General features: G+C 37.6%; 2 protein-coding genes across 8 annotated transcripts in view; one reads left to right on the top strand and one right to left on the bottom strand.

The window, feature by feature from the left end:
- Positions 1-4,323: 4,323 nt before the first annotated feature.
- The window catches only part of ZNF383 (zinc finger protein 383), a 30,234-nt gene continuing 11,410 nt past the window's right edge, over positions 4,324-23,147 (top strand). Inside the window, exons 1-5 of the mRNA XM_037004421.2 lie at positions 4,324-4,343; positions 4,990-5,057; positions 16,942-16,998; positions 18,928-19,054; positions 19,339-19,434. Coding sequence (XP_036860316.2) covers positions 16,990-16,998; positions 18,928-19,054; positions 19,339-19,434 — 232 coding nt within the window. The 5' untranslated portion in view covers positions 4,324-4,343; positions 4,990-5,057; positions 16,942-16,989. The remainder of the gene's footprint in view (positions 4,344-4,989; positions 5,058-16,941; positions 16,999-18,927; positions 19,055-19,338; positions 19,435-23,147) is intronic.
- LOC140847101 (uncharacterized) overlaps positions 12,100-23,147 on the bottom strand; it is a 112,189-nt gene continuing 101,141 nt past the window's right edge. For 2 of the 7 annotated variants that reach the window (XR_012126789.1, XM_073226281.1), the window contains 2 exons: positions 13,314-13,345; positions 12,100-13,037 (listed from right to left, as the gene is read on the bottom strand). Coding sequence is in view for 1 of the 7 variants with exons in the window: in XM_073226281.1 (XP_073082382.1) it covers positions 13,001-13,037; positions 13,314-13,345 (69 nt within the window). In the remaining 6 variants the exon portion in view is untranslated. Of the gene's footprint in view, positions 13,038-13,244; positions 13,346-17,007; positions 17,038-23,147 lie in introns of those variants that run through there. The other 5 variants (XR_012126791.1, XR_012126788.1, XR_012126782.1 and 2 more) reach the window with 4 other exon arrangements.

Here is a 23,147-nt window from a genome sequence, read left to right on the forward strand (position 1 = left end):
CACCCACTTTTGGAGGTCGGTTTTGGGGAGCATTAGCAACACACGACCAAACAAATCTGAAAAAAGACAAACATATAAACTGAGAAATAACAAGGTTAATAATTGGAAGAGAGAAATGTTTTAGATCCTAAGAGACTACTTTGTACAGTTTTTTTGCAAATAAATGTGAAAATTGATTTGAAATAGATAATTTTGAAGGAAAATGTAATTTGCCAAAGTTGATCCCATTCGAGACAGAATGTCCAAATAGACCACTATACATAGAATAGTGAAAATAGGTTTATCACACACACACACACACACACACACAAAGTTTCACAGAGATTCTATTAAACTTTAAAAGATCAAATGTCCCACTATTAAAAAGTAAGAGAAAAAATAGAACTCCCATATGTGTTTTATGTTTTAAAGTAATATCAAACCTTATTATTGCATAAAAATTTGTATAGGCATATCATACTAATAAATATTGGTGAAAAAAATTTCTAAATCAAATAGTTGCAAGATTTAAATGAGATAGTATTCTAACTTCAATGAATAGCCAAGTGTTTTTAGAAATGAAAGAATGACAAGATGTTAACAAACTTTCATATAATTTATCATATTAATAGGCCTAAAGAGGAAAGCATCTCTTTAAAACTTCAAAACCCATTTCTAAAAAATGTAAGCGTTTATGATTTATTGATACTTATTGTGTGTATATATGTATATGTACATATAAATATCTTTATAGATCTATCTGTATATATCTTTATTTATATCTACCTCAGCCCAAAACTCAGTATCTTACCTTACTTAATAATGAAACTCAGGAAACATTTGTGCTAGATTCAGAACAAAGGCAAGGATGCCTATTATCATCACACATTTTTAACATTATTTTAGAGGCATTAGCCAATGCAGTTGAAAAAGAGAAAACAATTAGAGTTATAAAACTGTCTGGTAAAAGTTGAAACAATCTCTACTGGCAGATGATATGCTAGTATACATTTAACAATCTAAGAAAACTAATGGAAAATTCTAAAAACAATAATAAAATGTAGTAGTATGGCAAGAGATAACATACAGAATTCAAGTCTTCATACATTAAAAAACAGGAAGTATGATAGATAAGAAACAATCACAACAGCACAAAAATATAAAATATCTAGAAATAAACTTAAGAAATGCACTTTTTATAGAAGATAGACTTTAAAACACTCCCACAAGAAACAAAACTTGACCTGAACAAATGAAAGGCTTAAAGTTCTTTTTAGGAAAATTCTCCCTAATATTTTTTTTAGCTTGACTTCCTATTTTGAAATAATTGAGGATTTATATACAGTTGAAAGAATAAGAGAGATCTGGTGTATTCTTTATGCAGTTTCTCTCAATGGTAACATTTGCAACACTATACGATAATATCACAAGATCTACATTGACCTTGATACAATCAAGATACAGAACATGTCCATTTCCCCAAGGATGCCTCATATTTCCCTAGTCACACTGATTTTCCTCCCAACTTCACACCCTCCTTAATCACTGGTAACTACTACTTTGTCCTTCATTTTTATATTTTGTCATTTGAAGAATGTTATAGAAAATGAAATCACACAGTGTACAATCTTTTGTGATTGGGTTTTTTCACTTGTCATAATTCTCTAGATATTTGTACAGGTTGTGTGTATCAATAGATCATTTTTTTTAAAAATGCTGAGTAGTATTCCATGGTATAGATGACAACAGTTTAACTGTTCACCATTGGAGGACATCTGGATTGTTTCCAGGTTTTGGTTATTATAAATAAAACTACTATAGAATACTATATTTGTGTACAGAGTTTTAAAAGAATTGTTATAAAATGTACATAAAATTTACCACTGCAAACATCTTTAAGTGTAGAGTTCAGTAGTATAATATACATTCACATTGCTGTGCAACAGATCTCCAGAAATTTTTTTATCTTGCAAAACTAAAACTCTATGTGGAAAACAGTTTGGCTTTTCTTTGAAAAGTTAAAACAGAATTACCATAGGACCCAGCAATGCCACTCCTAGGTACATACCTAAGAGAACCTAAAACATTTTCACATAAAAAATGTGCCTATGAACAGTGACTGTGAAGGGGTATGTGGGGGGGGGACTTGGTGAAGGGGGTAACCTAGTAAACATAGTGTTCTTTCTGTAATTGTATATTAATGATACCAAAATTTTTAAAAATGTGCCTATGAATATACTGCACCATTATTTATAATTTCCATAAATTAGAAACAACCCAGAAGTCCATCAATTGAGGAATGGCTAAAAAAAGGTGGTATATCTGTACAATGAAATATGATTTAGTAATATAAAGGAATGAAGTACTGATACAACTTGGATGAACCTTGGCAACAATATGCTAAGTAAGTAAGACAGACACAAGTGGCCTCATTTAATTCTATTTTTGTGAAATGTCTAGACTAGACAAATCCATACAAACAGGAAATCTACTTTTGGAAGCCAGTTGATGGGGGAAAGGTGGCAATGGAGAGTGAACACTGCAAGTACAGGGTTTCTCTTGAGATGATAAAAATATTCAGGAATAAGATAGCAGCAATGGTTGCACAAACCACGTGAATGTAGCAAAATCCATCAAATTGTACAGTTTAAAATGGTGCATTTCATTCTATGTGAATTATTTCTCAATAAAGAGTATTCACACTAGGCTAGTATTTGCTAAGGACAGACATATACATGATTCCAGAATTAGACTCACAGATACATGGATAATTGATTAATAAAGTTGCTTTATTAGTTTCCTATTGTTGCTGTGACAAATTACCATCCACCTAGTGGCACTAACAACATAGTTATTATCTTATAATTCTTTGGGTCAAAAGTCTGAAATGAATTTCACAGTTGTAGAATCGAGTTGACATGGTTGCATTCCTTTCTAGAGGCTGGAGAGGATGTTTCCTTCCCTATCTAGCTTGGACACACTTCCTGCATTCCTCACCTGGTGGACCCCTTTCATCTGCAAATCCAATAATGATTGGTTGAATCTCACATTATACCACTCTGACATTGACTCTTATGCTTGGCTTTCCTCTTCCGCTTTTAAGGACCCTGCTGTTACATTGGGCCCAACCATATAATCCAGGAAAATCTCCCTATTTTAAGGCCAGTTTCTTAGCAACTTTAATTCCATCTGCTAACTTGATGCCCTATGCCATATAACGTAACATATTCACAGGCTCCAGGAATTAGAATGTGGTCATATTGGGGTGCCTGTTATCTTGCTACCACAGATTTGAGAAAGGTAATAGCACTGTCAACAAATGTTGTTAGAATAATTAGATTTCGAGTAACTTTTTTTTGCATGTCTCTATCCAGTTGTTCCCGTATCATATGTTGAAAAGACTATTCTTTCTTGCATTAAGTTGCTTTGGTACCTTTGTTGAAAATCAATAGACTGTAAATATAAGGGCTTATTTATGCACTCAATGCTAGAAATCTATTTTTATGCCAATAATACTGATTACTGTAACTGCGTAAGTTTTGTAATTAGAAAACGTGAGTCCTTTAACTTTGTTTTTCATTTTCACGATTATTTGGCTTTTCTGGGTCCCTTCCAGGCCATCTGAATTTTCGCGTCAGCTTGTCAATTCCTACCAAAATCATGCTGAGACGTAGTTTTTTGGGATCAATCTTCCCTTAAACATAAACATGTATATCCTGATCTTGGCACATAGGTTCCACCTGATGTCATTATGCTTGACTTCTCGTCTCTTCATGGAAGCTCCTTCTCTAAAGGTTATCCTTCAAGATAAACTCCTGGTCTCCCTGAAAGGACTGCGGGCAAGTTCGGCGCAGGACTTCTAAGACAATCTTCCTGGCGGGTACCTCACGCTTTCCGGTCTAGACTACATTTCCCAGAAGAACTTGCGAATCCAGCGACCTTTTCTATTTCTCAGGGAACATGGCTCCCTGGAATTGGCACGGTTGGTGGAGGAAGCTTGTCTCCAGGACGTGGGGCCTCCACTCATGTGGGAGCCTCACCCAGAGACTGCATATTGATCTCGAAGATTCCTGGCAGCGATTCTGAGAGGGAAGCAAGGATGTCGGCTTGGATCAGCCTGTGCATCAGCCGGAAAACCGGAGGTCGGGGCGCCGTCTTGCCCCAGCGGATCCGGCTCCAAACTACATTTCCCAGCAGCCCCCCGGGGACCCGGGCTGCCTTTTCACTTGCCTGCGGGACGCTCGGCCTCCGGAGAAGAAGTGCAAAGTGAGGGGCCTAGGTACTGGGCTTCCGACTAGGTTGTTCCGGCTCGTCCCTGGGAGTCTGCAGGAACTGTCTGGCCGGGTCTGGAGTCTCCGCCCTGTGTGAGTTGGTCGCGCTGAGGGGTGGAGGGGACAAGAGGTGTAGGATTCCATGTGTGCGATTGTGGCATAATGTGACTGTGGCGCTGTGTGCGGGTGTCATTGTGACCGTGACCGTGTGCGGAGTTCTGAGCTCTGCTGGCAGGTGACTGTGGATATCCCCGTGTTGCTGTGACACCGCCTGACTGTGTGTGTGCAGGTGAGACTGTCCCCGTGATGGGGCTGTGAGTTTGGGTCCGTGTAATTTTGTGTGACATTGTGTCAGAATCTGTGATCATGCGGTTCTGTCTGCCGGTTGTGTGTGACGGCGGTGGCATGAATGTTACCACTAAGTGCGCTGCCTGTGACTGTGAGGATGTGTGTGTGATCGTGCAACTTCGCGTGTGCACTTGCAGGGTAGTTGTAATCGTGCCGGGGTAATAGCGTGTGTGTACCAGTGGTTACTCGTGTGAGGTCAGGTCAGATTGAGGTCTTGGGTAGCAGAAACTTCTCCCCTTCTGACACTAGGAATGCTCAGGACAGCCTTGACGCTTTTGACCACTCTCCTTGTCTCCATGGGTGGTTGATGCGGGTCCAGAACTGCTTCCAGTCTGGGCAGTTTGGGCCACAAGAAAGGCCTGCCATCTCATATTTCCTTTCTTCTTCTCAGCTCTGCTCTTCTCAGAAGGGTCCCCAGAGGAAGGAGGAGGAATGGCTGTTGGCCAAACCAAATACAAGGTGCAGCGGGGTTTCCTTTTTGCTTTGTTTCTCCTGGGATGGTCTTGTTTAATACAGTTATCAAGTGACTTGGTTCTTACAAATTTCTATTCAGGAAATGATGGGAAGACCTCCGGGTGGACACACATATCTCAGTATTCTCCCTCATTTACCTCTATGTAATATTCATATATTAATGTAGAAAAGAGCTCAGGTTCTCTATGTACTGTTTTAGTTTCCTTTTAAACACACATACATTTTTTTAAAAGTATCGTTGATATAAATCTGATGTTTGTTTCAAATGCACAACACAGTGGTTCAACAGTTACCCATATTATTAAATCTTCACCACCTCTAGTGCAGTCACTACATCTGTCAACATAGTAAGATGTTACAGAATCTTGAACTATTTTGTGGGCTGTACTACTACTGCCCAGGTGACTAGCTTATATTGTGATTGCAAATTATTGTGCCCCTTTATCCCTTTCCTCCTTCTCCTAACTGACCCCAACCCCTTCCCCTTGGTAACCACTAGTCCCTTTTCAGTCTCTGAGGCTACTGCTACTTTGTTCCTTCTGGTTTGCCTCCAAGAGGCTCACTTTATTTTTGTTTATGTATTTTTATTAAGGTGTCATTGATATACAATCTTCTGAAGGTGTCACATGAACATTGTGGTTACAACATTCACCCATATTATCCTCCCCCCCCCCCCGCCACCATTGCAGTCACTGTCCATCAGCACAGTAAGATGCTACAGTCACTACTTGTCTTCTCTGTACTATACTGCTTTGCCCTGGGCCACCTACATTATGTGTGCTAATCATAATGCTACTTAATCCCCTTCTCCCTCTCTCCCCGCTCACCTTCCCCAACCCCTTCCCTTTGGTAACCTCTAGTCCCTTCTTGGAGTCTGTGAGTTGGCTAATGTTTTGTTCCTTCAGTTTTGCTTTGTTGTTGTACTCCACATATGGGTGAAATCATTTGGTACTTGTCTTTCTCCGCCTGGCTTATTTCACTGAGCATAATACCCTCTAGCTCCATCCATGTTGTTGCGAATGGTAGGATCTGTTTTTTTCTTATGTCTGCCTGGCTTATTTCACTGAGCATAATATCCTCTAGTTCCATCCATGTTGTTGCAAATGGTACGATTTGTTTTCTTTTTATGGCTGAATAATATTCCATTGTGTATTATGTACCACATCTTCTTTATCCATTCATCTACTGATGGACACTTGAGTTGCTTCCCTAATTTGGCTCTTGTAAGTAGTGCTGTGATAAGTGCATGGGTGTATATGTCTTTTTGAATCTGGGATCTTGTTTTCTTTGGGTAAATTCCTAGGACTGGAATTCCTGGGTCAGATGGTACTTCTATTTTGAGTTTTTTGAGGAACCTCCGTATTGTTTTCCACAATGGTTGAACTATTTTACATTCCCACCAGCAGTGTAGGAGCGTTCCCTTTTCTCCACATCCTCGCCAGCATTTGTTGTTGTCTGTCTTTTGGATGTTGGCATCCTAACTGGTGGAGATGATATCTCATTGTGGTTTTAATTTGCATTTCCCTGATAATAAGCGATGTGGAGCATCTTTTCATGTGCCTGTTGGCCATCTGAATTTTTCTTTGGAGAAGTGTCTGTTCATATCTTCTGCCCACTTTTTAATCAAGTTATTTTCTTTCTGGGTGTTGAGGTGTGTGATCTCTTTTTTTTGTTTTTAAACTCCACAGATCATATGGTATTTGTCTTTCTCTGCCTGGCTTATTTCACTGAGCATAATACCCTGTAGCTCCATCCATGTTGTTGCAAATGGAATGATTTTTCTTTTTCTTTTTTTTTTTTATTATTTTGGTGTAATTAATCTACAATTACATGAAGTCGATTTCTTTTCTTTTTATGGCTGAATAATAATACATTGTGTATGTATACCACATCTTTTTTATTCATTCTTCTGTTGATGGATACTTAGATTGCTTCCATATCTTGGGTACGGCAAACAGTACAGCAATAAACATAGGGGTACATATGTCTTTTCTAATCAGGAATTTTACAACATGATTATTTTAAAGAATTTGTAAACTAGGAAGTTATAAAGAAAGAGCAAAACTAAACTCCAACCACCCCAACATAACCACTGTCAATATTTTAATTGATTTCCTTCTAAGTCTGTTATGCACAAATGGTATACATTACTTTCAAGACTGTATTCTTAAGAGCAGTTACTATTTAATTTTATGTTTTCAGTAAAAATTATTTGTAGCTATTAAAGAGTTTTTATTTCTTTTTAAAAAGAAATTTCTGAATATTACAGATATACAAAAAAGTGCTTGAAATAGTGACATACAATTTAAGAAGTAATTATAAGGGAACTTCTGTATAACAAACATTTGTGTCAACACTCCTGAAGCCCATTAGCTCTGCCCCCAGAATATACCTAATCTTTTCACCTCTTTAGGTAACCCTTATCCTGACTTTGATGACAGTTTTTGTTTTTGTTAATGTTTATCACATATCCATACATCCCTAAACAAACTGTTTTGAGTGTTGCTTTTCTTATACAATATTTTATTTCTGAGGCGTACTCATGTAAGTTGGTACATGTAGCTGTAATTTGGACATTGTTTTTTTCCAGTTTTTGGCTCTTTAGAAAGGGCTGCTCTAAACATACTTTTGTAAGTACCCTGCTACACATATGCATCCTTCCCTAGGGTATAGACATACAAATGGAATTGCTGGACCACAGGATATGTGTGTATCTTAAAAATTCCTAGATAATGCCAAGCTGATTTTCAATATGGTTATCCAAGTTAAATTCCTGCTAGCTATTTAGAACCATACAGGTCCCTTATTTTGTCTAATACTTGGTCACTTAGTATTTTTTCATGGATCTGCTGATATAAAGGTATATCATATGGTTTTAAATTGCACAAAGTACAAAAATCAAAGTACATGACTTAATGAATTTTACAAAATGAGCATACTCAACTAGAGCTCAAAACAGAAAAATTGGACATAAACAACATTCCAGAACCCCAAGTTTTTTCCCATCCATTCACTATCCACCTCTTCCAAAGTTAGCCATTATTGTGTTTTCTATTATCATAGATTAGTTTTACCTGTTCTTGAATCTTACATAAAATCACTTAATATCTGACATTTAGCTCAACATTACATTTCATGTATAATAAGAATGTACTATCTAATAATATTATGTAGTTTGAATTTGCAAGATTCATCCATGTTGCTTCACGTAGCTGTAGGTCACTATTACTCTTGCTGTTTAAAACTCCATTGTCTTATTAATGTTACAAATTTATTTTCTATCCATTATTGATTTTAGCACTTTTCTCAATACTGATAGATCAATTAATGTAAATCCAGTAAAGCTGTATTATATTTGAACAATGTGATTGACAAACTTGACTTAATAGCTACATGTAGAAGAGTGTTCCATACAACTACACTGTGTTATTTTAAGATGCATATGAGATATTTACCCAAATTTATTATATGCAGCACTATAAAAGGAATGTGTCATTGTGACAATCTCAATAAATTTCAAAGGATTGAGATAATATGGTATGTTTTCTGATCACAGTGTAATCTAGCCAGAAATAAATAGCAAAAAGATATTTACAAATATCCCAATGTTTGGGATTTAAGCAATGTATAAATTGTGAATCAAAGAAGATATTGCAATAAAAATTAAAAATATTTTAAATTTAATGATAATGAAAATATATCAAAATTGGGGTATTGCTAAAGTTGACCTGGGGAAAGCATATAGCCACAAATGTACATGCTAGTAAAAAAGAATGTAGAATGTTGAAAAATTAGTGATGTATGTATTCATTTCAAGTTAAGAAAAACATACTAAATTAAGCCCAAAGAGCAAAAATAGGAAGTAATAAGAGCTCAAATGTAAATATATGTTTGAAATATAAAGTCCGTACAATAGAAAAAATTAACAAAGCCATAATTTAAGTTTTTAGAATTAATAAAATGGATGAACCTCTAGCAAAACTCAAAAGAAAATAAAGGAGATAAGATATAAATTACCAAATCAGATATGAGGGAGGAAAAAAACAACCAAGGACTAGCTTTAAGGCTGAATTGTCAACTATTCGTGGTTGGTACCGTGGACTCAGCTCCACAATATAAGATCATTTGAACCCGAGCGTGTGATCATTATGCTGAGTCCCTTTTCACACTTCATTGGACATGTAAATTTCTGTGTTTATATAGAATTTTATTTTTGTGACTCTGTTTCTTTATTGGACTTGATGTGTGCTCTTAAGTTTTGCATGCTCTGCAGTGTTACTACAACTAGAGGTCCTGTCCTGAAGATATATTGACCTGGGCTTAGTGGTGTTTTTTTAAAAAGCGTAAATTGTCCTAATTAATACCACTATATAATTATTAGGGGTTTAATTTTGTTAGTAAAATGTTCATTTTCTAGATGCTAATGGTTTGTGTATGCAATGAGCTCTCATTTGGGACGTTCAGCTTATTTGTTTATTGTACCTTATTGGATTTTTGTGTGTCCAGTGGTGCAGACCAACTGTGGAATACCCTTTCTATCTTAGTGTGTGAGGCTACAGGTGTGGTGGGTCCTTCTTGGTTTTGGTAGTTTTTCCTTTTTCAGAGTTCCCTGAGTTTATACTTCTCAGATTGTACAAAAGGAAAGAAGTAGTTTATACCAGAAATATAAAGCATAGGAAAAGAAGAAAACATACATAAACTTACTGTCTGCATTAAAAAAAAAAAAAGGGACTTTTATTTACCCTCTTCTTTCGTGCACTTCCTGTTTTTCTCTCCCATGGTACTGTGTACTTACAGCCTTTTCCAGTATTTTAATTAACTGATTGTCATAGACTCCATCATAGTACAAGGAGAAGTGGCAGGAGGTATATTCACAGTATGTTGCATAAATTTCATTACTTGGCCAGTGAGGGCTTCTCTTAGGAGACTCTTAAAAGGAATCATTTCAGCACAGCACCTGATATTTTTGACAATAACATCACCTTTTGGCAACAGTAGAAGGTTCTAGATCTAGTCAATTTTTCTTTTCTATTCTAAGACTTGGAGTCAGCTGTTATCCAGGAGCCCTCTTTTATCTTCTCTTCTTTCTTGAGATTGAATAAAGGACTAAATATGTATGTGGTGCCTGAGAGTTTGTGTTGGGTGAAAGTGCAGCTATTGTTGGGCTAACTTTAAGTGCCGCCAGAGCTCAAAAGTCTACTTTTTAAGGTTTTGTGTTCACACTGATTTCCTTGTTTCCTGTGGTAAGGGATTTTTCAACCTTCAAAATTTTATCATACTTTGATAAGTTAGCATTTAATTGAGGAAGTAAGTAAATTTGAGACATTTCTATAATAAATGCAATTTATGGAATAATAAGTAAAATTAGCTTTTTTAAAATGAGAAAACTTAAAAGAAATTTCACACTCAGGTGGGCACCTTCTTCCTCAGGAAATGGACTGTGAGCATGACAGGTACCTACAGCTATTAAATATTAGCTTGATTACACAGTGAGTGAACACTCCAGTGGTGACTCCATAAGGCTGTTACCTTTCCTTCTGATTCTGTTTAATGTAAAAATTAGGCACAAAAGTAGGAGAGTTAGAATACAGATAGATAGATTTTTTTAAAATAAGCCATGGCAATTTGAGCAGGCTTCCTCTGAATTAAAGTAATTTGGGTGGTGCAAGTGAAAAGTTTAACTGAAAGCCTAGAGTTTTACTCAAGAGAATTAGGGTGAGCATCAGTCTCTCCAGTGTTTGGGGCCTAAGCTCTTTCTATCCTAATTTCCTCAATTCCTTCTCCAGGCCAAAAGCATGCAAAGATGCACTGGTTCCCCACTCCCATTAGCCGTTCAAAATGTTCATCACACTCTCAATTTCTTTTCCTTAATAGGAAACAGAGTTATAGCCTATTCCAGCGTGAATGGGAATGCCTTTGGAAAGTAAGGGAGTATAATGGAAATTGCAGTAGAAAAACATTCCAGAGAACTGGATTCTTAAAAGCTAACTTCACTGAGCATCATTAATCATGAGGAAAATGTAAACCAAAGCCACAGTGAGATACTACTTCATACCTACCAGGACAGCTATGATAACACAGACAGACAATAAAAAGTGTTGGTGAAGATCTGGAGAAATTGCTGGTGGGATATAAAATGGTGCAGCCACTTCAAAAAACAGTTTGGCAGTTCTTCAACTGTTAAGAGTTACCATATGATCCAACAGTTCCACTCCTAGGTATATACCAAGAGATATACATGCAAACATATATTCACACATAAACATGTATATAACCATTCAAGCAATATTATTTACAATAGCCAACACGTGGAAATAATCCACATTTTCATCAACTGATGGATAGAAAAACAGAAGACGACATATCCACACAATGGAATATTACTTGGCAATAAAAAGGAATGAGTTCTGATACATGCTACAGTATAAATGTACCTAGAAAACATGCTGAGTAAAAGAATCTAGTCACAAAAGGCGACTGTATTATTCCATTTATAAGAAATGTCTAGAATACACAAGTCCATAGAAGGCAGAGTGTAGGTTAGTGTTTGTTTAGGGAAAATGACAACTGACTGTTCATGGGGTTTCTTTTAAGGGAGATGTTCCAAAATTAGATTGTGATTTTTAGATAGAGTAGAAAACATGGAATTGTATACTTTAAGTGATTTATATGCTATGTGAGGCATATCTTAATAAAAGCTGTTCAAAAAAATGAAAGCTAACCTAAAATTAGTGGGTGAGAGACCAGGTAGAGGAGCACTGGCCGTGACTTGACAGTGAGTGAGGCTAGTGAGTGGATACATGACGGGTTTGAGACTTTAGATTCCACTTGTGTTTGTTTGGAAATTTCTGTATTAAAGATTTTTTGAATGAACTAACCTAATACCCTATTAGTGAAATATTGGAAACATTCACAGGACGAAAATCAGAAAGAAGGTACTATCACCAGTATTAATATTTTTTTGTAACCTATTAGAAAAACAGTATTCCATAGGAAACAACTAGGAAACAATTGCTTTTTTCTTCCCTATAACTTCTATCAAGCTTCTCTGTGGCCAGTTGACTTCCTCCCCAAGGATAAGTTTTTCAGTCAATGTTGGGTAACAAACAGTCCTCTGGTTTCTTTCAGTCACAAAATCAGTCTTGTTTTAGTAATTATAGTGTCCATTTCACTGTACTAATGAATACACCATAAATCTTTTTGGTATTGGCCCTTGAGCTAGAAGTTTGCAGTGAGAAAGCCTTGATGACTGTTTCTGTCTTTCCTCCTCTTGAACTTCTTCTCTATTTCACTAGATATTCTCAATTTCTCGAGGTTGGAGGCAGGGAAAAGAGAGGACTAGACAAGAGAAATCTTAATTGTATTGACGCTGGTCCTTTCTTGCCTTGGGGCATGTTCACATCGATTCTTTCTGAGGAGAGGGCAAAGGCTCTACTCTAGCTGGCTGCTTACAGACCCTACCTACACCCAGCCTTTGGGCATTAGTCCTCTGTGGGGCCCTTTTCTAGAGGGAAGTACCCCGACTGGAAATGCTCCTGGTAGGCTTGGAATAAACCCAGACCCTGGCCAGCTCCCTGTGGGGTCATATCTACTCCCAGGAGGGAATTAGGCCCCAGACTCTGTGTCTTCTAAACTCTGGGAACACCAGGAAAGTTTTCCTTAGAATTCTCATCACACTGCACGTGGAACCCCGTTGACACTGGGGTCCCCTCTTTTCCTTATGAAGTAGGAAAGCACACCAGTACTTTACAAATATAGATCTTTCTCTCAAGGACAGTCTTCTCATACACTCCAGTATCTAAAATACCTTTAGAGTAGATCTTGAGTTGAACCAAGGGCACAAAATCAGTTTCCAGCCGCTCCTTTTGCATCGCATGATTCATTAAACAGCGAAAGTTCTCACTGTGGAATGCAGGGTTTCATGGTCCCTATTGTTTTGCTCTCTTTCCCCAGGTTTGTTCTAAACTGAGAATGAGAGAGGCGTATATTAATAGCCTGTTATAGACTGAAAACTAATGCAAATAATGAGACTTCAAAAAGGTCCACAGTCAACATACCATAATCAATAGTATATATAATATATATAGCAGATATAAGCACGGGTGGATCCTGCTTCTCTGTGAGCTTTTACGCTTGGGGAGCCAGAATGCTCCCATGGGCCACTGAGCCAGGCCCCAAGTTCCACACGTTGGGCAAAGTATAATAATAATTACAAAAATAAACGAATAAATACAGGCATACCTTGGAGATATTCTGTGTTCAGTTCCAGACCACTGCAATAAAACAAATATTGCAATAAAGTGACTCAAGTGATTTTTTTTAGTTTCCCAGTGCATATACAAGTCATGTTTATACTCTACTGTAGTCTATTCAGTGTATGATAGCATTGTACCTACTAAAAAAGGTACATTCTTAATTTTAAAATAACTTTATTGTTAAAAAATGCTATCATCTGAGCTTTCAGTAAGTCTGTAAAAAATGCAATACTGCGAAGTACAAAAAAGTGAGGTGCAATAAGACACAGTATGCCTGTAATTTATATTATAACATAATTATGTATAACAGTAATATGTAATAATTACAAATTAATTGTATAAAATAATTATAGCCATAAATAACATTATAATACCTGGGAATGATCTCAAAAAGAAAAGAAAATGACACATATGAAGAAAACTTTTAAATGTTTCTAAGGACACAAACATTGGCTTGAATAAACAGAAAGGTTTTCTGTGTTCTGGGAAAGCAAGTCCCAACATCACAAAGATACCAGAATTCCTTAAGTCAATGCATTCATTTTATTCAGTCCCAAGAAAAATACCAATACAACTTTTGTAACCAATCTGTGTTAAAAAAAAATGTAAGTCAGAATATCAAGAAACGTTTTAAAAAGATGAGTTATGAGGGATTATTTAGTTCTTTATTTTTAATCTACATGGTCTAGCTTCAGAGGCAAACTCTTAAAGACTTTATTCTAAAGCAGTTTTAGGTCTACAATAAAAGCAAAGTACAGAGATTTCCCATATACACCCTGCCCCCATACATGCATAGCTCTCCCCATAATCAACATCCCCAGCCACAGTGGTACATTTGGTACAATTGAGGAACCTACATTGACACCTCAACTTTATAGTTTATAGTATTGTTCACTCTTGTGTTGTACATTGTATGAGTGTGGACAAATGTATAATGACATGTATTCATCACAGGATAATACAGAGTAGTTTCACTGCCCCATAAAATCCTTTGTGTTCCATCTAGTCATGGCTCCCCCAACCCCTGGCCACCACTGATGTTTTTACTGTCTCCATAGTTTTGCCTTCGTCAGGATATCATATATTTGATTAAGACAGTATGTAGCCTTTTCATACTGGTTTCTATTATTTAGTAATATGCATCTAAGAGTCTACCATGACTTTTCATGGCTCCATAGTTCGTTTATTTTTATCACTGAATAATATTCCGGTGTCTGGATATAGCATAGTTCTTTTTACAGTTAACGTAGTGAAGGACATCTTGGTTGCTTCCAGGTTTTGGCAATTATAAATAAAGCTGTATAAACATCTGCATACAAGTCTTTGTTTGAATGTGATTTTTCAGCTCCTTTGAGTAAATACCAAGGAGCACGATTACTGGATCATATGGTAAGAGTATGTTTAGTTTTGTTAGAAACTACCTGTCTTCCAAAGTGGCTGTACCATTTTGCATTACCACCAGCAATGAATGAGAGTTCCTGTAGTTCCTTGCCAGCATTTGGTGTTCAGATTTTGGTCATTCTAGTAGGTATGTGGTAGAGGGGACATTTATTAAGACACTGAAATGTACTTTAAATTACAGTAATTACAGAGTGTGATACTGGCCAAATAATAAACAGATAGATCACTGAATCAAACTAGAACCACAAATAGATCCAAATATGTATCACTAATGATAAAAGGTAGCATTTAAATGATAGGGAAAATATTCTCCATAGTTATCTAGTCTAAGGCTCACTGTTTTTTTTTCTCTCAACATATATAAAGTCAGGTTATAGCTTATATAGTGGCTGTGATATAATGAGTCATAAGAAATACATATTTGTTCATTCATGTAACCAAATATTTCCTGGGTATTTTTGATCTTCAGTCACAGTTTCTGAAAACATTGCAGAGTCTTAAAGGTGAAATGGGTGTCTTGTCATATTAATGAGAGACTTTTGGACCCCACCCGAGGGCAAGGGCTAGAGGTTGAATCAGCCAGTGGCCAATAATTTAGTCAATCATGGCTATGCAGTGAAGCCCTCTCATGAACCCCAGAAAAGCTCACTGCTCTCTGCCCAGGTGGATCCTGCTTCTCTGTGAGCTTCTACGCTTGGGGACCAGAATGCTCCCGTGTGCCACCGAGCCGGGCCCCAAGCTCCACAAGGATAGAAGCTCCTCTACTTGGGACCTTGCCCTACTGTAGCTCTTCAGCTGGCTGTTTACTTGTATCCTTTACAGTACCTTTGTTAAACTGGTAAAACTGTTTTCCTGAGTTCTGTGAGCCACTCCAGCAAATTAATTGAACCTAAATAGGGAGGTCGTGGGAACCTCCAGTCTGTAGCTGGTAGTGCAGAAGCACAGGGAACTGCCTGGGGCTTGCAACTGGCGTCTGGAGTGGCAGGTGGAAGGCAGTCTTGTAGGACGGCGCCCTGAACCTGGGGAATCTGGTGCTGTCTCCAGGCAGATGGCATCAGAACTGAGTTGAGTTCTCAAGACACCCCTACTGGTGTTCGAGAATTGCTTGGTGTTATCTGTGGGAAGAACCCCCTTCCCACACACGTACACAAATTGGAATCTGGTCTGGGAACCTGAGTGAAGTTATATTGCTATTACTGCTGTGTATAATATTGTTATGGGTATATATATATATATATATGTAGGAAAACACAACATAGAAATGGCATATAAAATAATGGTGCATGTTATGTCCCATGAAATATTATTCATGTATTCATGTATGCCTGGTACAGCTAGGTAGCCAGCCTTAGAGGGAAAAGTTAAATGGATTCCTAACTCATAAATTATATTAAAATAAAATCATAATCGATAATATTATATCAGAGTCTTTTACCAAATAATCTTATACCAAAATAAAATAATTGATTAAAGACTTAAGCGTAGCAAGTTAAAGCATTGAAAAAGAGAAATTTATATAAATATGCATAGGTAAAAAAGATCTTATTAAAAAGTTATAAAAATTGACAGGCTGATTGTTTTGCATGGCATAAATATATAAGCAGAGTTTTTTTTTTCCTTTATGTTACAAAACAGCTAGAGGGTAAGAATGAGGTGCACCTCTCTGTGTGGCTGGGGTTGGGTAGGGGTGAGGTTGGGGGTAGAAGATGATTGACTGTTTTGGACTTGGGAAGCGAAAAAGACTTGATTAAGGAAGTCTTTAGACCTTCTTGATCAGGATGTACTGTGTTCCTAGCCGAAGGACAGCATCTGGGTGAATGTGGCTTGGGCGTGAGGTTGCAGAGGAGGGATCCACTCAGGGCAGGTCATATCAGCGCTGTCTTGAGTTCCGAGCAACATCACTGAAGTGGGGCAAAGTCTGGCCTGAATCACTTGCTGAGGCAGGACCCTGGATTGCTTGGGTGAAGGAGAGTCAATCTGAGTCTGTTTTTCTTTGGATGTAGTAGCCAGGATACAACTCGCTGCAGCTAAAACCTGCAGTTTCTGGGGTTGAAGGAGTAGGATTTATTCCCTTCTCCCACTAGCCAGAGTTACCAGGCCCAGGGAGGTAAAGGTAGTGCACCTGGTCAGTCAGAGTTGTAAAGCCAGTGTGACTTCCAGAGCATTCCCATGCTTCCTCCTTCCTGTCTTCTCAGAACACTATCCTTTTTCAGGAAAACAGCCCCAAAGAGGACTGATCCTCTCCTGCAATACTGACAGCCATGGCCCAGGTGAGTTGATGCTTTTTCTGACCTTCCTGTCATTCAATTCTTAAAAAACAAATAAACAAAAATGTAAAAGGACGTAAGCATTTGCTCTCCTTCTCCTGATATTCCTGGTTTATCAGGGTTCCCCTTAAGGATCCTGGTCCCCATTTCCTCATTCTAATCAGATAATCCCATCCCATTCCCAAGTACCCCTCTTTTGGCCCAGCATTAATATTTTCCTTCAGTAAAGAACTGAGCCGCTCTTTGCTCAGCCCTCTCCCAGAGACTATAATGAAGAGGACATGTGCTCTCGGGCAGATCTGTAGAATGAACTTGTGTTGTCTAGATAGTGATTTGGTGAAGTGGAGGTATGAGTTGCTTAGCTGGGAACACACATGGAAAAGCCAGGATTATCTCCACAGATCAGTAATCACCAGTAAGAGAGGATGGGAGGTGGTGTTGGTAGCTCCAAATGTTAGACTGTTGCAAGGTCAGCTGGTTTATGAGGCTCGGAGGATTGTGGAATTGGCAGCTGATCGAGCCAGATCGCTGCGACTCTGTTAGGGCATCTGCACGTGAAGTTCTGTCTGAGGTGGAGCAGGATCTGTGGGGCATGAGGTATTTCTGTGTGAATCACCAGTTTTCTTTATCTCAGAAATAAGGATAAGGATGATGGATGCTTACAGTGAGTTCAGCCAACTCATGAATTGTTGAGATCATGCTATCTGCTCTTGGAAGAACCTTCTAAATATTGTCTCATAATATCTACAATGTAAAAAATTCTGACATTAGCAAAAGTTATATTGAAGAATTTGTATTAATAGGAAATCATTCTTGTAACAGAGTGAACTAGAGTTTATGAAAAACCTCAGTTATATGCTGTTTCAGAGATATTGCTGTTTTAAAATGTATTTGTCAAATTATATATTGTCAAAGTTCAGGTAGTATTACTAGGAGTGCCACCTCATGATACTCCCTAAAAGAAGGTACCCTCATCTCTTTTAGGTAAGACAATGGAATTTATTATACTTTAAGTTAATATTCCTATTTCACAATTTCTGATTAATCCATTTTTAGACATTTTCTAGTTATTTCTTTACAAGATATGTATGAATTAGATTTGCTACATCACAGTTTCATTTAAATCGGGGCTATACTCGTGATTGGGACCTTGTAAATATTGTTGCAATTATTCACTACCACCTCTCCTTAAAAAAACTTTATCAATAAATTTCAGATACAGGAAAGAAGAGTAATATTAAGAACTACCATATACTTACCATTCAGCTTCAGTACTTTTCAGTCAGTCTTATTTTATGTACTAATACCTCTTTCTTCTGTGCATAACCCCCTGTCTTGACTCCCCAAAACAGCATTGTTTTGAAGCAAATGCAAATTGGTATGCATCTCTCAAAGATAAGGATTATGTTTTTAAAACAACCATTATGTCATTAGTGCATTTAAAACAGTTAAAAATAGTTTGTTAATGTCATCAGCACCCAGTGTTTAAAGGTCCGTAATTGTCTCATTAAAAAAAATCATTTATTTGAATTAGAATCCAAGTAACAACTATGCACTGCAATTGATTGACATATCGCTTGAGTCTCTTACTTTGCAGGTGTGCCTTCCATCTATTTTTCTTTCTGTGCAGTTTGTTAGATAAGGAAAAAACTTGTTTATTGTCCATTGTTTGAAATTTGCTGGTTGCATCTTTGTGTATCATTTAAGTGTTGCCTGAAAATAGTTAAGTCCATAGGCTTGATGAAATTCAGTTGGGATTTTTTCATATAAAATGAACTGATTATGATTACTTTTGCATCTGTTTTGAGATCCAGACATAGTGGTTCTCATTAACACCAATATGATAGCTCATTTGTTTTACCTTGCAATACAAGCACAATAGTCTCTGAAGTATTTCTTTTCTACACCTGTAACACACGTTTACTGTTTCAGGGATCAGTGGTGTTCAGTGATGTGTCCGTAGACTTCTCTCAGGAGGAGTGGGAGGGCCTGGACCCTGCTCACAGGGACTTGTACAGGGATGTGATGCTGGAGAACTACAGCAACCTGGTGTCCGTGGGTAAGGGCATCTGTGCCAATAATTTAGAGTTCTGTGGAATATCTGTTTCTTTCACTGTGAATTTCTCAGGTGAATTTCTGTTCCCTATTCTCAAATAAATGGTTTGAGCTGAAATGAAGACAGGGAAATGGGCAGCTCCAGTTGGCTGTGGTGGAAGCTTCGTCTTCTCTCTTTGGCTGTTCCTGTAGTGGTGTCTCTTTTGTGGTCATCAAGGACTGGGTCTTATTTCTGATCTGATTTACCCAACAGCATAACCATGTTCCATATTCTCTCCTTGTGAGCAGGACTTAACATTCCTAAGCCTCAAGTTATCTCCTTATTGGAACAAGGGAAAGAGCCCTGGATGGTTGGCAGAGAGCTGACTAGAGGACTGTGTTCAGGTGAGTGAGAAATAATTGGACAGAAGCAAGCAAAGCATTACAGATAACAACTCCACTGGTCAGTGGAGAAACAGCATCTTTGAGATGTTATCATGGAAGCTCCCAATAAAACCCAAGGCTTTTGGGAAAAGCTAAGTCCTTTACATGAGTTTATAAATGACCACTTTCATTCCTTCTCTCACTATTTTTTTCTTAATTTCAAATAGAAAGTGCCCTCTAAAGAAAAAAAACTCTTTTGCTCATATTTTGGATTCAATTCCTTTTTGGCTTTTCTCCCACTTAGACTCACTGAAATGTTTCTATTATCACCCCCAAAATAATATATTTGGTGTGTGAGTGTGTGCACAGGCACACATCTGTGTATCTGCACTGCCTCCCTCCTCTTTAAGTAGTGCTCTTCATTATAGGTACCTACCACTGATTTTTTTGGTCAGTTTGTCATGCTTTGTACGTTTATCCAACATTTTTTATTCCCTGATTTGTGCAAAGAGACCTAGTCAGCCAGGTGCCAGTTTAATGATTATGTCAGCTACCAAGAACTCTTTATTTAATTAGTCTTGTAGTTTTCAGGGTATAGGTCTTTCACTTGATTGGTTAGGTTTATTCCTAGGTATTTTCTTCTTTTTGATTCAGTTGTGAATGGAATTGTTTTCCTAATTTCTTTATCTATTAGTTCATTGTTAGTATATAGGAATGCAACAGATTTCTGTGTATTAATTTTGTATCCTGCAACTTTGCTGAACTCAGATATTAGATATAGTAGCTTTGGAGTGGATTCTTTAGGGTTTTTTATGTACGATATTATGTCATCTGCAAAAAGAGACAGTTTAACTTCTTCCTTGCCCATAGTGGATGCCTTTTATTTCTTTGTGTTGTCTGATTGCTGTGGCTACGACCTCTGGAACTATGCTGAATAAAAGTGGGGAGAGTGGGCACCCCTTTCTTGTTCCCAATCTTAAAGGAAAAGCTTTCACGTTCTCGCTGTTGAGTATAATGTTGGCTGTGGGTTTGTCATATGTAGCCTTTATTATGTTGAGGTACCTGCCCACTATACCCATTTTGTTGAGGGTTTTTATCATGAATGGATGTTCAATTTTGTCAAATGCTTTTTCAGCATCTATGGAGATGATCCAGTAGTTTTTGTCCTTTTTGTTGATGTGGTGGATGATGTTGAAGGATTTTCGAATGTTGTACCGTCCTTGCATCCCTGGAATAAATTCTACTTGATGATAATGGATGATCTATTTGATGTATTTTTGAATCTGGTTTGCTAATATTTTGTTGAGTATTTTTGCATCTATGTTCATCAGGGATACTGGTGTGTAATTTTATTTCTTTGTGGTGTGTCTGCCTGGTTCTGGTATTAGAGTAATGCTGGCCTTGTACAATGAGTTTGGGAGTATTCCCTCCTCTTCTACTTTTTGGAAAACTTTAAGGAGGATGGGTATTAGGTCTTCACTAAATGTTTGATGAAATTCAGCAGTGAAACCATCGTACAGGAGTTTTCTTCTTAGGTAGTTTTTCGATTATCAATTCAATTTCCTTGCTGATAATCGGTCAATTCAGATGTTCTGTTTCTTCCTGGGGTAGTTTTGGAAGGTTGTATTTTTCTGGAAAGTTGTCCATTTCTTCTAGGTTTCCAGTTTGTTAGTATAAGTCTGGCTGGGGGTTTATCTATTTTATTTTCTTGAATAACCAGCTCTTGCTTTCATTCATTCTACTGTTTTTTTTTTTTCTTTTCTTTTTTTTTTTTTTTTGAGAGGGCATCTCTCATATTTATTGATCAAATGGTTGTTAACAACAATAAAATTCAGTATAGAGGGGTCAACGCTCAATGTACAATCATTAATCCATCTCAATCCTAATTCTCGTCAGTCTCCAATCTTCTGAAGCATAACGAACAAGTTCTTACATGGTGAACCAATTCTTACATAGTGAATAAATTCTTACATGGTGAACAGTACAAGGGCAGTCATCACAGAAACTTTCGGTTTTGATCATGCAATATGACCTATAAACAATCAGGTCAAATATGAATATTCGTTTGATTTTTGTACTTGATTTATATGTTGATCCCACATTTCTCCTATTATTATTATTATTTTTATTTTTAATAAAATGCTGAAGTGGTAGGTAGATGCAAGTTAAAGGTAGAAAACATAGTTTAGTGCTGTAAGAAGGCAAATGTAGATGATCAGATGATCCAGTGTGTGCCTATGGACTAAGTATTAATCCAGGCTAGACAAGGGCAGCAAGACATCCACGGATGCAGAAGATTTCTCTCAAAGCAGGGGGGGTGAGGTTCTGAGCCTCACCTCTGTTGATCCCCAAATTCTCACCTGATGGCCCCCCTGCGACTGTGCCTGTTTTAGGTTGTTCCTCCCTTGAGGAATCTTACCCGTCTCTGGCTAACCAGTCATCTTCCGGGGCCATACAGGGAAATGTAAAGTTGGTAAGTGAGAGAGAAGCCATATTGTTTGCAAAGGTTAGCTTTTTACTTCTTTGCAGATTTATGCCCTGTGGCTTCTATGCCCAGCACTTGTCTCGAGGTATCTTTACCACCTGGAGGAATTATGATACTCGGTAAATTCGATATGAGGCACGAATTCTATTTAAGGGTTGTAATTAGGAAGGAAGAAGAAAAGCTATAGATGTAGCATATGAAGGAAACTTGGGAGGATTGATTATTTCTTTGACATATCTTCTTGTAGAGTACCTTAAGTATGTATAGGTTTTAAACTACTAACTAATTTGCACACACATATTAACATAATAGGAATACGGTGACATAAACAAAGCAAATCTATAATTACCATCCATCTCCAGTGAAGCCAAGAAAACCATTTAGGCACCCTAGGCATTTGTGAAAATTTATCTATGATATGATGGATATTGTTCAACTGTACTTGAACCATCAGACAAATTAAAGCAGCCCATTTCTGGGATCTGTTCACATCCCATATGTTCTTTTAACCATAGATAGTCTATAGTCATGAGATTTTGGAGTGCTACAACTTGCACCCCTCCCAACTCCTGGTTGAGTTCCAACAGTACAGATCCTGTCAAATTCGTTGTCTCACTGTATGCACATGCCAGCCTAGACATCTCCCTCCTCATTCTTATGGCAAGTCCAGGAGACGGTGGGCTGGATGCAGCCACAACCGCAGCATCGCCCGGATCCCTGTGGAGGCTTTTGGATGATCATCCCCCGGCAAAAGTACTCCAGAGAGTGCTGATGCCGGAAGCTCCTCCTCATATCGTATCTTAGTTCATTTTCTGGGTATCCAAGCTAGGCCTTGATCTTCTGCATAGAAACAAACAGACCCTTTGCCCACATTTTGACATGCCCTCTATACCACTGTGCAGAACTCATTGGAGGTCAGCACACAGTAACTGCTTTTTTTTTTTTTTTAATTAAGAGAAAGGAATATTATCAGAAAAGAGTACCTCCATAGCTGATCATCTGACACCCTTTAAGTGATCAACATTAAGGATATTTAAAGCATGCGTTGATCTTTGATTTACCAATAGTTTTATCCTGTTAAGGAGTAATCCCCCTTTTCTTTCTTTCTTTTTTTTTTTTTTTTTAAATTTTTAATCTACACTTACATGAAGAATACTATGTTTACTATGCTCTCCCCTATATCAGGTCCCCCCTAACAACCACATTACGGTTACTGTCCATCAGCTTAGCAAAATGTTGTAGAGTCACT

Source organism: Manis javanica, chromosome 17 (genome assembly GCF_040802235.1).
Source record: "Manis javanica isolate MJ-LG chromosome 17, MJ_LKY, whole genome shotgun sequence".
In the NCBI taxonomy this organism is placed as follows: domain Eukaryota; kingdom Metazoa; phylum Chordata; class Mammalia; order Pholidota; family Manidae; genus Manis; species Manis javanica.